The sequence below is a fragment of the Mus pahari genome, chromosome 3, assembly GCF_900095145.1.
Source record: "Mus pahari chromosome 3, PAHARI_EIJ_v1.1, whole genome shotgun sequence".
NCBI classification, from domain to species: Eukaryota; Metazoa; Chordata; class Mammalia; order Rodentia; family Muridae; genus Mus; species Mus pahari.
Window position 1 is genome coordinate 102,495,758 of NC_034592.1, and position 12,441 is coordinate 102,508,198.

Consider the following 12,441-nt stretch of genomic DNA (forward strand, 5'->3'; position numbering starts at 1 on the left):
GGACTTCTGAAAGATGTTTGGCTATTTCCAAACTTAGTAGATAAAGCTGTTTAGAAATAAATGATGTTGTTAGAGTCAAAGTGAATTCACTTTGAGTGTTCATATAAAGTTCTTTTTTTAATTCTAGAAACTCAAGCATGGACAAATTACAATAAAGGAGTTCTTCATACTTCTTCAGGTCCACATCTTAATACAGAAACCTAGGCAGAGCAATCTCCCAGCCAAAGTAAGTGCAGTTTCTTGGCAAACTATTCATCTTAGCTAAAATATATCATTCTTTTTTTATTGTCATTGTTGTTAGTTAAGTTGTACCAAAGCAAGCATTTATTAAAAGATAAAATCATGAACTTGGGATGTAGCTCAGTTGGTAGAGGCCTGCCTGCTATGAGTGAAGCCTTGAGGCTGCCAAGTCTAACATCCCAAATTTGTATGCTCTGGTGATGTCCCCTTTCCTCACACTGATGTACTTGTAATACCAGCTGTGATCTCTCTAAAACATTCCAGTGATGCCTTTTGAGGCAAGATCTCAGATCCAGCTTGCAGCTCTCCCAGTTTGACATCTGTGAGTGTTTTTTCTCTATCAGTGGTATAACTAACAATATCTTGATGTCAATAGATCCAAGTCATGCTCAAGAAGAAAGAGACTTGAAAAAAATCTTAGATATCAAAAGAAATGGGTATATGTAGATCATGGGAAATGAGGTTTATAGCTATGGACATCATCTGTCCCAAGATTTGGATGTCTGTGAGTCTCTGTAGAGTAGAAGTGGGAAACATATTTTTGGTGGGATTGGAGATGTTGCTAGCCTTCATAGACAATGTTTGTAGCTCCCTTATATTTCTGTGTGTTGTAGAAGCTCAGCTGGCTGCACTAGTAGAGGGTGCTTTTATAGTTATCCTTGATCCTTGAATGTTTTTGGAGAAGTTCAAGCTAAAATACTGTAACCCATAAAGTATAATTAGGTCAAAGACCTCCTTGGCCTGAAATACCCAAGTATTGTTTATATATAAGTTGTACATTTAATCAAAATGAGCAAAAATGACTTGTACACATAATGTCTGATTCAAGATGCAACAAATTAATTTACCAACTGAATACAATAATAACTATCCAATATTTTCCACAGTGCATGAGTCTTTTATCTACTGGTACTTCTGCTATTTTACTAGACACATAATTGTATGCTTTACTTTTTTTAAATTTATTTTTCTCTTATGTTTATTGATGTTTTATATGCATGCATGTTCTGTGGATCACATTTGTGTAATGCCTAAGGAGGACAGAAGAGGTCATTAGATCCCCTGGTACTGCAGTCCGCAGATTGTTGTAAGCTACCATGTGGTACTTGGACCAAATCTCTGTCCTGTACAGGAGCAACAAGTGTTCTTAACTGACAAGCAAACAAAAAAGAGATGTGCCTTATATTGAATGGAGATGCCACGTAATATTTTCATAACTTGCTTTTCTTGTTCTTTTACAAAGAACCTTGATTTCATTTAGTATCAAACAATGTTTAGAAAACACAATCTACATTTTCCTATTGCCATTTCATTTTGAGTCAGTACATATAGTTTTGATTTTTATGCCTTTAAAAATATTTTTTAAGAACTGGAGGACGGTAGCCAGGCATATTCAACCTCAAGACTTAGAGGCAGAGAAGTGCAGATCTCTGTGAGTTTAAGGCCAGCCAGGGCTTCACAGTGAAACTATTTCTCAAAAAAACAAGAACGTGATAATTGAGCCAGTGAGATGACATATTGGGTAAAGGTGCCTTGCACTAAGCTGACTGCGTAAGTTTGATTCTGCAGGACCCACATAGTGAAAGAAAACTGACTTCCACATTCATGCTGTGACTTGCATGTCACATACATAATAAATGAATATAATATAAAAAAAATAATATCTGCAGTATGCTGAATGTGGTGGCCCACATCTATAATCCCAGTTCCTAATAGATACAACCAGGAGGATCACAAATTCAAGTCATTCTTGACTACATGTATATTTCAAGGGCCACCAAGTGTCTGTGAGACCTTGTCTGAAAATAAATAGCTAGAGGGGTCCAAGGAGATGGCACAGTGGTTAAAAGCAGTCTCTGTTGTCGCAGATGATTTATGTTTGAGTCCCAATACCCAGGTGGCTGTTCACAACTGTATAGCTCCATTCCCAGGAGATTTGACAGCCTCCTCTGACTATCTAGGGCACCAGGCATGAATGATGTACATAAATACATGCAAACAAAATATACACACCCAGGTCCTGGGGATTAAACACAGTAGTCCTCATGCTTATATATCTTCCAGCAATTTAATAGGTAAGTCCAAAGTTTAGAGTGTTGAAATAACATATTAACCAGGACAGCCAGGGCTACACAGAAAAACCCTGTCTCGAAAAACCAAAAAAAAAAAAAAAAAAAAAAAAAAACCCAAAAAACATATTATGTGCTATGCTACTTGTAAGTAATGGATGAAGAATTATTTGATTTTTTTTTTTTTTTAATAAGTAATGAAATTTAAGACCTTGTTTAGGCTGGGCGTGGTGGTGCACGCCTTTAATCCCAGCACTTGGGAGGCAGAGGCAGGCAGATTTCTGAGTTCGAAGCCAGCCTGGTCTACAAAGTAAGTTCCAGGACAGCCAGGGCTATACAGAAAAACCCTGTCTTGAAAAACCAAAAGAAATTAGAAAAGAAACAACAACAAAAAACCCAGTAAATTATCAATAAATGTGAACAAAAATCAACATCTGGTTCTCCCAGACATGGTGTCACAAGCATGGCAAGAGGATAAGACAAGAGGATCCTAAGTTCCAGGCCAGCCTAAACTACATAGTAAGGTTCTATCTTAGATTTTAAAAGAAAAATGTATCAATTCTGATTGATTGATTGATTGATTGATTGATTACTTTTTTGTTTTTTTTTTTTTAAGTTTACTATAAATACATTACCTACCACAGAAGATCTGATGTTGAGACAATATGTTTATGGACCCAGGATAGAGATTTATAAAGAAGATTGTAAGCTTCTTCGACAAAAGATTGATGAGTAAGAAAGTTTTATTTCCCGTGTGATTGTTTTTTGAGGGTTATAATAAACAAGTGATCTGTGTAGTATTTTAATTAGAACAACAGCAGTATGGGAAAAAAGAATGGAATTAACAGGCAGTATTATGAATAGAAAGTTAATTTGGGGACCTAGAGAGATGGCTTAGTGGTTAAGAGCACTGACTGCTCTTTCAGAGGTCCTGAGTTCAGTTCCCAGAAACCACATGGTGGCTCACAACCATCTGTAATTGGGATCCCAATGCCCTCTTCTGGAGTATCTGAAGAGAGTGACATTGTACCCATGTACATAAAATAAGTAAATCTTTAAAAAACAAAAACAGTTCTGTCTACAATACTGTATAGCCTTGTATAAGTCATTTACTTTTCTTTTCCACTTCATAAAGTAGTAATAATGACCCAGCCCTTGGGAGGCAGAGGCAGGCAGATTTCTGAGTTCAAGGCCAGCCTGGTCTACAGAGTGAGTTCCAGGACAGCCAGGGCTACACAGAGAGACCCTGTCTTGAAAAAAATAAAATAAAGTAAAATAAAATAAAGTAAAAAAATGATATCTATTCAATGGATACCATGAGGAATAGCCACTATTTACACAAAATGTTTTATATCATGATGAATAAAAAGATAAACTGAAATTATTATGTTATGATATAAATTAGTTGAAACAGAACATCTTCAAAGGATATAATATGCCCCCCCCGACCCACAACCAATTAGACAGGATTTCTCTCTGTATCCCTGGCTATGTTTCCCTGGTTAAGAGCACTTGCTTCAAAGTCATAAGGATAAGAGCTCTGATTCCAATATGCACATCATGTCTATTTGGCCTCCAAGCCCAAAGATATGCACATGTATTCATATGAATAAATAAATAAGCCTAAGAAACAAAAAAGCCAGGCCATTCTGGTCTACATATCTTTTCTGGGAAAAATTATTGTATCTATTACTTGATATAATGCCATAGGCCTTTTCATCTCTGAATTTAAGGCCACCCAGGGTTGCAAAGTGAGATCTTGTCTCAAAATATAGTAATAATAACAATTGTATAGAATTCAAAATCAAAGTTATTTTGGTGTTTCTAATTTTTGCTATATTTTCCCTTAATTTATATACATAAAGTATAGTTTTACTTAGAATATAGCTCAATGCTTAGATCTTTACAGTATTTATAAAACTACTTTTCCTAAGGTAGATTAGAATTCAAAATAATGTCTATGTCATACTATCTACTTTCCAGTTACTTTTGACCCAATCTAACAAAAATAATTTTTAAGTGCTGGGGTTTTTTGGTTTTTTTTTTTTTTTTTCTTTGTGTGTGTGTATGTGATACTGGGGATTGACTTAAGGGCTTTGAGAGTGCTAGGCATTTAATTACTCTACCACTGAGCTTTATCCTTAGCTGTACAAATCATAGTTTTGAAGTTATTTATTTTATGTGTTTGGGTGTTTTGTATGCATGTGTACCTAGTGCCTGTGGAGGCCAGAAAGGGCTTGAAATCACCTGAAATTGGAATTACATGGTGAGGTGCCATGTGGATGGAGCTATGGATGTGGAACTGGTCCTCTGGAAGAACTGTCAGTGTTCTTAACCACTGGGCCATCTCTCCAGCCTTACTTAGGTAGTTTTAAATTTAAAATTTAAAATAAAACTGTTAAGTATTTCATCTGGATATGGGGCATACACCCATAATCTTCATACTAAGGAAAAAAGATGGTGAATTCATAGCCATCCTGTGATAACTATATTCCAGGTCAGCTTGGTCTGTGTAATCAGACCCTACCTCCAGAAGAATAAAGAAATGCAATGAGGACCTCCATTGTATGGTTAAAAGGACCCGAGGTCCAACCTCTAGTACCAGTGTAAAAGATGCTAGCACAAGCATCTTCAATCTCAGAGCTCCTACGGAAAGATGGGAGGCAGAGACAAGAGACCCTTGCTGCTCAAGGGTCATGTAACCTGCTATACACAGCATTAGAAAAACAAAAAAGGGATTCTGGCCTTAAACAGGTGATATCAAGATTGTCCTCTGACCTCCACACACATGCCCATAGACACACACTAATGTGCACATATACACATTGTGTACTCACACAAACAAGGGGAAAAGAAGGAACAAACAAACAACTTATGGTACACCAATTGTCTGATTCTACTTTGTTCATTCAACATATTTATTTAGCACCTCTGTTTACCAGAATCTATATTAACTACTAGGGTTCATCACTGAATAAGACAGATAAGATTCTTAATATTGTTTTAAAAAGTGCAATGCAGGTGCCTGGACAGTCGCTCAGTGAGTATAAGAAGCTCCCTACTGCCTATAACTCCAGTTCAGGAGATCGATGCCCTCTTCTTGACTCTTTGGTTTCCTTCATGAACATAGTGTACATAAACTCCTTAAAGTACACACAACACACATAAATAAATAAAGCTTTCAAAAATATGAAATCTAGCCTTACAAAGTAGCAGCTTGTTTAGATTTGTTTTGTTGTTTGATATATTTTCTAATCTTGTGTTGAGGATATATATAGTTCAGTGGAGCACTTGCATGAATTCGCATAAGGGTCTACCCTAATTCTCAGTATCACAGGTATCTTCTGTGTGTTAGAGATTTACTTCCCCTATTTATTAGTAAATATTGAAATGATGACAGTTTTCTTTTTTGAACAATGTCTCATTGCCAGGCCAGGCCAGAGCTCATGTTTCATAGCTCATACTAAGAATTCACAGCAGCTTTAATATGCATGGTGTGTACCACCATATCATGTTAACTTTGCTGTGTTTTATAAATGCTATCTTGTACAAGTTAGATAAACTTTGAGCTAAATTGAGAACTTTTACTTTAAAAACTAACAACAACCTCACATCAATTATACAATGACATCTTAAACTTGAAAGCAATGCTTTCACTTACAGTAAGCAAATAGAGTGTAGGAATCCTTTTTAGAAAGTTTTTGATTTGTACCACTCCTTTTTTATTTTTTTTTACTTTAAAATTTTATTTTTATTATTTTAAAGTGTGTGTATGTGGTGTGTGTGTGTGTGTGTGTGTGTGTGTGTGTGAGAGAGAGAGAGAGAGAGAGAGAGAGAGAGAGAGAGAGAGAGAGAGAACAGATGCCCCAAAGAAGCCAGGTATTGGAGTTTCTAGAGCTGGAGTTAATAGCAATTCTGAGCCACCCAGTGTGGGCGCTGGGAACTGAACTCAGGTCCTCCAAATAGCAAGCTCTTAACCACTAAAATTAATACTTATGTATAAGTTCTTTTTTGTTTTTTTGAGACAGTGCCTCAAAAGAGACTGAAGTCTAGGCTACTTATTCTAGGCAATCCTCCTGCCCCAGTCTCTGAAGTGTTAGGAATACAGGTGTATACCATCCCTTGATTGCAAATGCAGCCGTCTTATACAATTCTATATGAACAGTATCTGCTTTGCATAAAGCAATAACTAATATAGGCAGTGTACAGGTCATGGTAGGAAGTTGCCATCCTGGAGGGACTCAGATTTTTGTAAGGGAGGTACATTAGCCTTGATGTATGTAGTGTAGGCTATGGAGAACTAGGGGCAGTCATTTCTGGAAAAGCCAAATGCCTGAACTGAGGAGGAAGGAAAAACAAACAAAACCAAACAACCCCAAGGAGCAGACGTATAGAGTACTACAGTCGGCATCCAGATATGGGTGGGAGCCTTCAAGGGTAGGAAGTTTGAATGATTGGCTCAAGTCATGGAGAGGAGACCCTCGGGAGTAAGGGGTAATGTTAGCTGGCAAGGTCTCTAGAGGGTCTAGGTTAACTGCTGCCTGAATGAAGATTGGTGGTGGGCTAAAGTGAGCCTGAACAGTCTCCAAAGGCTGCTGCACTTGCTGGAATTCTGACCTCTGGAGTTTAGAGCCTAAGCTGTTAGTGGTCATGCAAGGAAGTGATGAATCCCAAAACATATTGGGAAGATAGAGCAAGCAGAGGGATACCATGATGGGCTGTGGGAGTAAGTCATTGGTGGAAGTTTGAGACTCCCAGGGTGGGAGGACTAGAGTTTGGGACTCCTGGCCTAATCTACCATGCCCACAGAGGATGAGAATCTCAGGGACTCAGCCTAGATCTATCCTAAGACTCAAGGCGTGCGCCATCACTGCCCGGCCGCCCAACCATATTCTTAACTTTTGTTCTTTAAATGTTGAATAATCATGCTCTGAGTGAATTACTCCTGTGTAGGAAAAAAAAAAAACTAGAAATAATTTATTTGGCTGTATGTTTAAGGTTGTTTATTTAAGCAGAATTCTAAATCCTGTATTAACATTGTTTATTTTAGATTAAAGATATCTGCATTGAACCAAAATAAACTATTGACCGATGTAAATAGGAACTTGTGGGGAAAAGTGAAAGACTACTCTGATGAAGAGGTATTTTTACGCCATTTTCTGAATAAGAATTGACACATTTTGATACATTTGGAACTGTTGCTTAGCCTGCTGTGGTGTTATACCCAACCTTTAATTCTAGCACTTGGAAGGCAGAGGCAAGAGATCTCTGATTTGAAGGCCAGCCTGGGCTACAGAGTTAGTCCAGTACAGCCGGACTACACAAGGAAACCCTGTGTCAAAAACAAACAAACAAAAAAGAACTGCTACTTGATACTATGGAGTTTTTAAATTTAGTCTTAGATCTAATGTGTTGCTGTGGTCTTATCTAATTATTACCAAGTAATTGTTAAATATAACCTTACTAATGTGTGATATCTAATTTAACCTGTAAAAAATATATATGATGTTCCCAGGTTTTTTTTTTTTTTTTTTTTGCATTTTCCTTAGATTTAAATGAAGATTTCCTTTAATTGACTAGCTATTTTACATGTACCCTAATATATAATCATGTTTTCTTAATTGAGAGTCAATCATTTTCTAGTTTATAAAATAAGTGAAAGAATCAAAACTGAAGTTTTTGATTATATTCTTAAATAGATATGCAGAGCCTAAATGTGGTGGCATATCCTGTGATCACAACACGTTAGAGGCAGAAGCTGGAAGAGCACACATTTACAAGCAGCCTGCTCCGTACAGTGACTTCCAGCTGCCAATGAAAAATTCTTTCCTTAGGAATCAGAATCTAGATTAGTCAAATCCCAGCTTAGGCAATTGAACTTGCCTTCCCAGACCTTTCCCTGTCTTGATTTGTTCTTTAGTAACATGTACTCTTTAACTCTCATACAGCTGAAGAACTATGGAATTTACCTTAACAAAATAAAGTCACGCTATACCAAGATTACAAAAGTCTTCACTCACCAAGGAAAAGTGGCTCTGTATAACAAATTGGTGCATTCAGCTGAGGTATTTGAGATGATTGATAAATAGTAATTTATAGTAGATATAAAATATGAAATACTTTTTAGGAGATATGTAAATGAAGCTTAGATAAAAGTTTGTTTATAAAAAGTGAGGTTCTAGAAACCAAAAGTTTCAATTTTTGGCATTGGGAGTTAAATGAACTATAGTTACTAATATGGCCTATGTCTCATATATTGTCATCCATTTTCCATATTGAAATAAAATATTTGTGATTCTGTGTCCCTATTCATGCAGAAGGCAGTATTATCTTCTTTATATCCATATTCAGTTGCAAGTGTTTATCCTTTTTCTTTTAAAAAGGCTTTATACATAGGGTGAGATTGTAGCTCAGTGGTAGAACATTTGTTCAGTCTCCCATTTGAGAGACAGAAGTGGGATGCTAGTGCCAGTGAACACGAGCATTTATGGATGTACACAAGAACAAGCACAGTAGTCCAGTGCTGCTTAGTAAGTACCAGCAAACAAGTACATGAAGGGTTGTATACAGTGTCATCTTTTATAGAAAGAAAGATTCAAAAATAGTTGTGCCAGCCAGGCGGTGGTGGTGCACGCCTTTAATCCCAGCACTTGGGAGGCAGAGGCAGGTGGATTTCTGAGTTCGAGGCCAGCCTGGTCTACAAAGTGAGTTCCAGGATAGCCAGGACTACACAGAGAAACCCTGTCTCGAAAAACCAAAAAAAAAAAAAATTAGTTGTGCCTGTTGCACATACCTACAGGAAACTGAGGCAGGAGTATTGAAGTTCTGAATCACATATCAAGAATCTGTCTCAATAATAACAGCAATACAAACAAACAAACTAAAACACACACTATAGTTCTGTTTGGCCTGTGTCCATCTGATCACAGAAAAAAAACATTAACCCTTTTTAAAGTAATAAATATCAATATCCATATAGTTCATGAAACATGAATAGAAAAGAAATGCTATAATAAAGAGAAATACAAAATAACTTCATTTGTCTTTTTACATTAAAAAACAAATTAAGTCCAGACTAAAAGTCTTGACTTCAAAATTTGCCTGTTCATGCCAGTTTGGTGGCACAGACCTATAATCCTAGCTACTTGAAAGTCCAAGGCAGGAATATCACAAGTTCAGCATCAGCCTAGGCAATGGAATTGTAAAACCCTGACTTTAAATAAAAAGTGAAGAAAAACAAACAAAGGATAGGAATAAAGGGCAGTAGTAGATCATATGACTAGCATGTTCAGTCACTGGTAATGCCAAATAAAAAAGGGAAACAAAATTTACCCATTTATAATCACGACAGTAATTAAAACTATTAAAGGATTGTTTGGAGTTTAAGGTTTACAATCTATAATATTTTGTGTTTAGAATGAGAAGAAGAAACTTCAGATAAAAATAAATGAGATGGACACTATCCTCAAGAAGATTGAGCACTGTCTCACTGAAGTGGAAACAGGTAAACTCTTGCTTTCCTCTAGGGCTGACGATAGAGCACAGTGAGAAAACACCTGCCTAGCATGCAGAAGGCCTTTGGCTTAACTCCTCCAACTACACAAACTGAAAGGATAATTTTCTATAAAGGCTTCTATAAGTTAGAAAGTTTGGTCTTACTATGCTGTTTTAGCAGTTTGAGTACTTAAATTGGAGCAAAATAAAACCCTTTTTTGGGCTAATGAGTTGGTTCAGTGCATAAAGGTGCTGCCACCAAACCTGATGAACTGAGTTTGATTCCTGGGGCCTACTTGGTGGAAGAAAAGAATTGATTCCCATGTGTTTTCCTCTGATCTTCATAGGCATGCTGTGGTGCATATCCCACCTTCCAAAATAAATAAATAAATGTAATAAAAAATGATAATAAAACCTGGTTCGCTATAATCATCCATAACAGTAAAGAAGAGATGTCCAAAAAATTAAGTTCTTTTGCAAAGCTCTGCATAACCTATCCCATAATCTTGTATGGCGTTGCTTATTTGGGGACAAAGTCTGTAGAGCCCAGGGTGGCCTAGAGTTTGCCTGAGCTACTCTTGAACTTGTGATCCTTCTGCCTTGCCTCCCAAGTGCTGCTGTTACGAGTGTGTGCCTCCATGCCCAGTATTCTGGGATTTTGTGTTTTGTTTTTTAATCACACTTGTTTGTTTGTTTGTGTAATTTTAATGTTATTTATTTATGAGATTTTTATTTTACTTTCATGTTCCCTGGTTCGTCTGTTTCCTTTTTTTGACACTGCTGATTATTCTTTTCTTCCTAAACCATTTATTTCATTTACCCTCTGAGGCATTACAACACCTAACTCTAATTCTGTTATTTCTGGGCTTTCCTTTTAGCTCCTGTGTGGGCCTCTCTTACTCAAACTAACCCATCAGTACCCAGGCCAGGTGGTTCATGACTGCCTATAACTCTAGATCCAGGAGATCCAACACCCTTGCCTGGCATCCTCAGGCACATACTCATACACACAGGCACATGCAAACTTAGGCTGGCCTCATACTCAGAGATTCGCCTGCCTCTACCTCCCGAGTGCTAGGATTAAAGGTGTGCGCCACCATGCTTGGCAAGCATGTTTTTTTAAACATCCTTAGCATTGTGAATTGCATAGAAAAAGTATGTAATATATGCATCCTGCATTGAATTGAAAATGAATATATGAATATTATAGTTTTAAAATAACTTACCTCATTACTTTACTGTCTACTTCATAATAAAGGAAATAGAAGCCTTTAGACCTTCCAAACTTCCTAAAAACAAAGAAACCAGACCTTTTATCTGTTTATTCATTCTTTCTTCCTTCTTTTCTTTCCCCTAACACCAATCTTCCCAACTAAACTGATTTTGCCAGGTGTGGTAGTGCATATCCTGTAATACCAGTACTCTGTAGGCTGTGGCAGAAGATTTGCTAATGAGGCCAGCCTGAACTACACAGTGAGCACTAGGCTACCCCGCCTTATATACTATCTCTTTTTTAAAAATCAAATAAATGAATGATTTCTATTATGTCTTCTCAGTAATCTTATATTACCAACTCCTCCCTTTCTCATATCCATTTCCATTTAATTTACTTACCTTAATGTCATCTTTAATGTGTACGTAGGGTTGTGGTTTAGTTTCTTAAATGTTTGCTTAGCATGCACAAAACCCTGGGATTTCATCCCCAATAGCATCATATGAAGTCAGGTATGAATGTACATGCCTATGACCACAGCTCTGAAGATTGAGGTAGGAGGACCATCCTGCCTCAAGTTCCAAGTCATTTTCAGCAATATAACTAAGTTCAAGGTCATCCTGAGGTATTCAAGACTCTAAAAAAAAAAGTCATTGGGTATGGGTGGCTCAACACCTGCAGTCCCAACATTTGGAAGGCCAAGGCAAGAAGTTTGCCTTGATCTCAAGACTGGTTTGGGTTACATTGTTGAGTTCTAGGCTAACCTGAATAGTCTGAAATCCTTCAGAAAGGGGGAGAGCAGGGCAAGAGAGGTGACACAACAGTTTGTGAGCACTGTCTGCTCTTCCAGAGGACCTCAAGTTCTATTCCCAGCACCCACATAGTGGTTGTAGCTGCATTCCCAGGGCCCTAATGCCCTTTTCCACTAAGCATGCATGTGGTACATAGACAAAACACCCATTTACAAATAATAAATTTGTTTAGAAACCTTCTACACCCCATGTAAAAAGCAAATATAAATAACAAGGCTGGGGATGGAGTTCGTTGGCAGAGTATTTTCAAGTCCCTGGATTTGATCTTCTCAGGACTGAAAAAATAAAAAAATAAAAACCCCACAGAAGAAAAACACAACAGCTGTGCTTCCCTCCCCTCTTTAGGTGGCACTAAATGGCTACCCTTTTCTTTTCTCATTACTCATTTTTCAAATTTGTTTAGTTTGTACCTTTTATGTGACAGTACTCAGAAATAAGTACACACTAGTAGCCCAAACCACACATGATTTGTGCCCTTGTGGAATTTTTTTTTCCTCCTACATCCTATCATGTAGGATATACTGACCTCTAAAATGGTTGAGAGTGTCCTTAAAGACCTGATGCTTCTTCTTCTACCTCTGCAGTACTCTTCCATGCCCAGCTCCTTATGGAA

General features: G+C 37.3%; 1 protein-coding gene across 2 annotated transcripts in view; it reads left to right on the forward strand.

Annotated features, from left to right (window-relative positions):
* The window catches only part of Knl1 (kinetochore scaffold 1), a 51,148-nt gene that overhangs the window by 25,755 nt on the left and 12,952 nt on the right, over window positions 1-12,441 (forward strand). For both annotated transcript variants that reach the window (XM_029537052.1, XM_021193053.2), the window contains 5 exons: window positions 128-226; window positions 2,926-3,041; window positions 7,360-7,450; window positions 8,258-8,374; window positions 9,726-9,813. In XM_029537052.1, coding sequence (XP_029392912.1) covers window positions 128-226; window positions 2,926-3,041; window positions 7,360-7,450; window positions 8,258-8,374; window positions 9,726-9,813 — 511 coding nt within the window. The remainder of the gene's footprint in view (window positions 1-127; window positions 227-2,925; window positions 3,042-7,359; window positions 7,451-8,257; window positions 8,375-9,725; window positions 9,814-12,441) is intronic.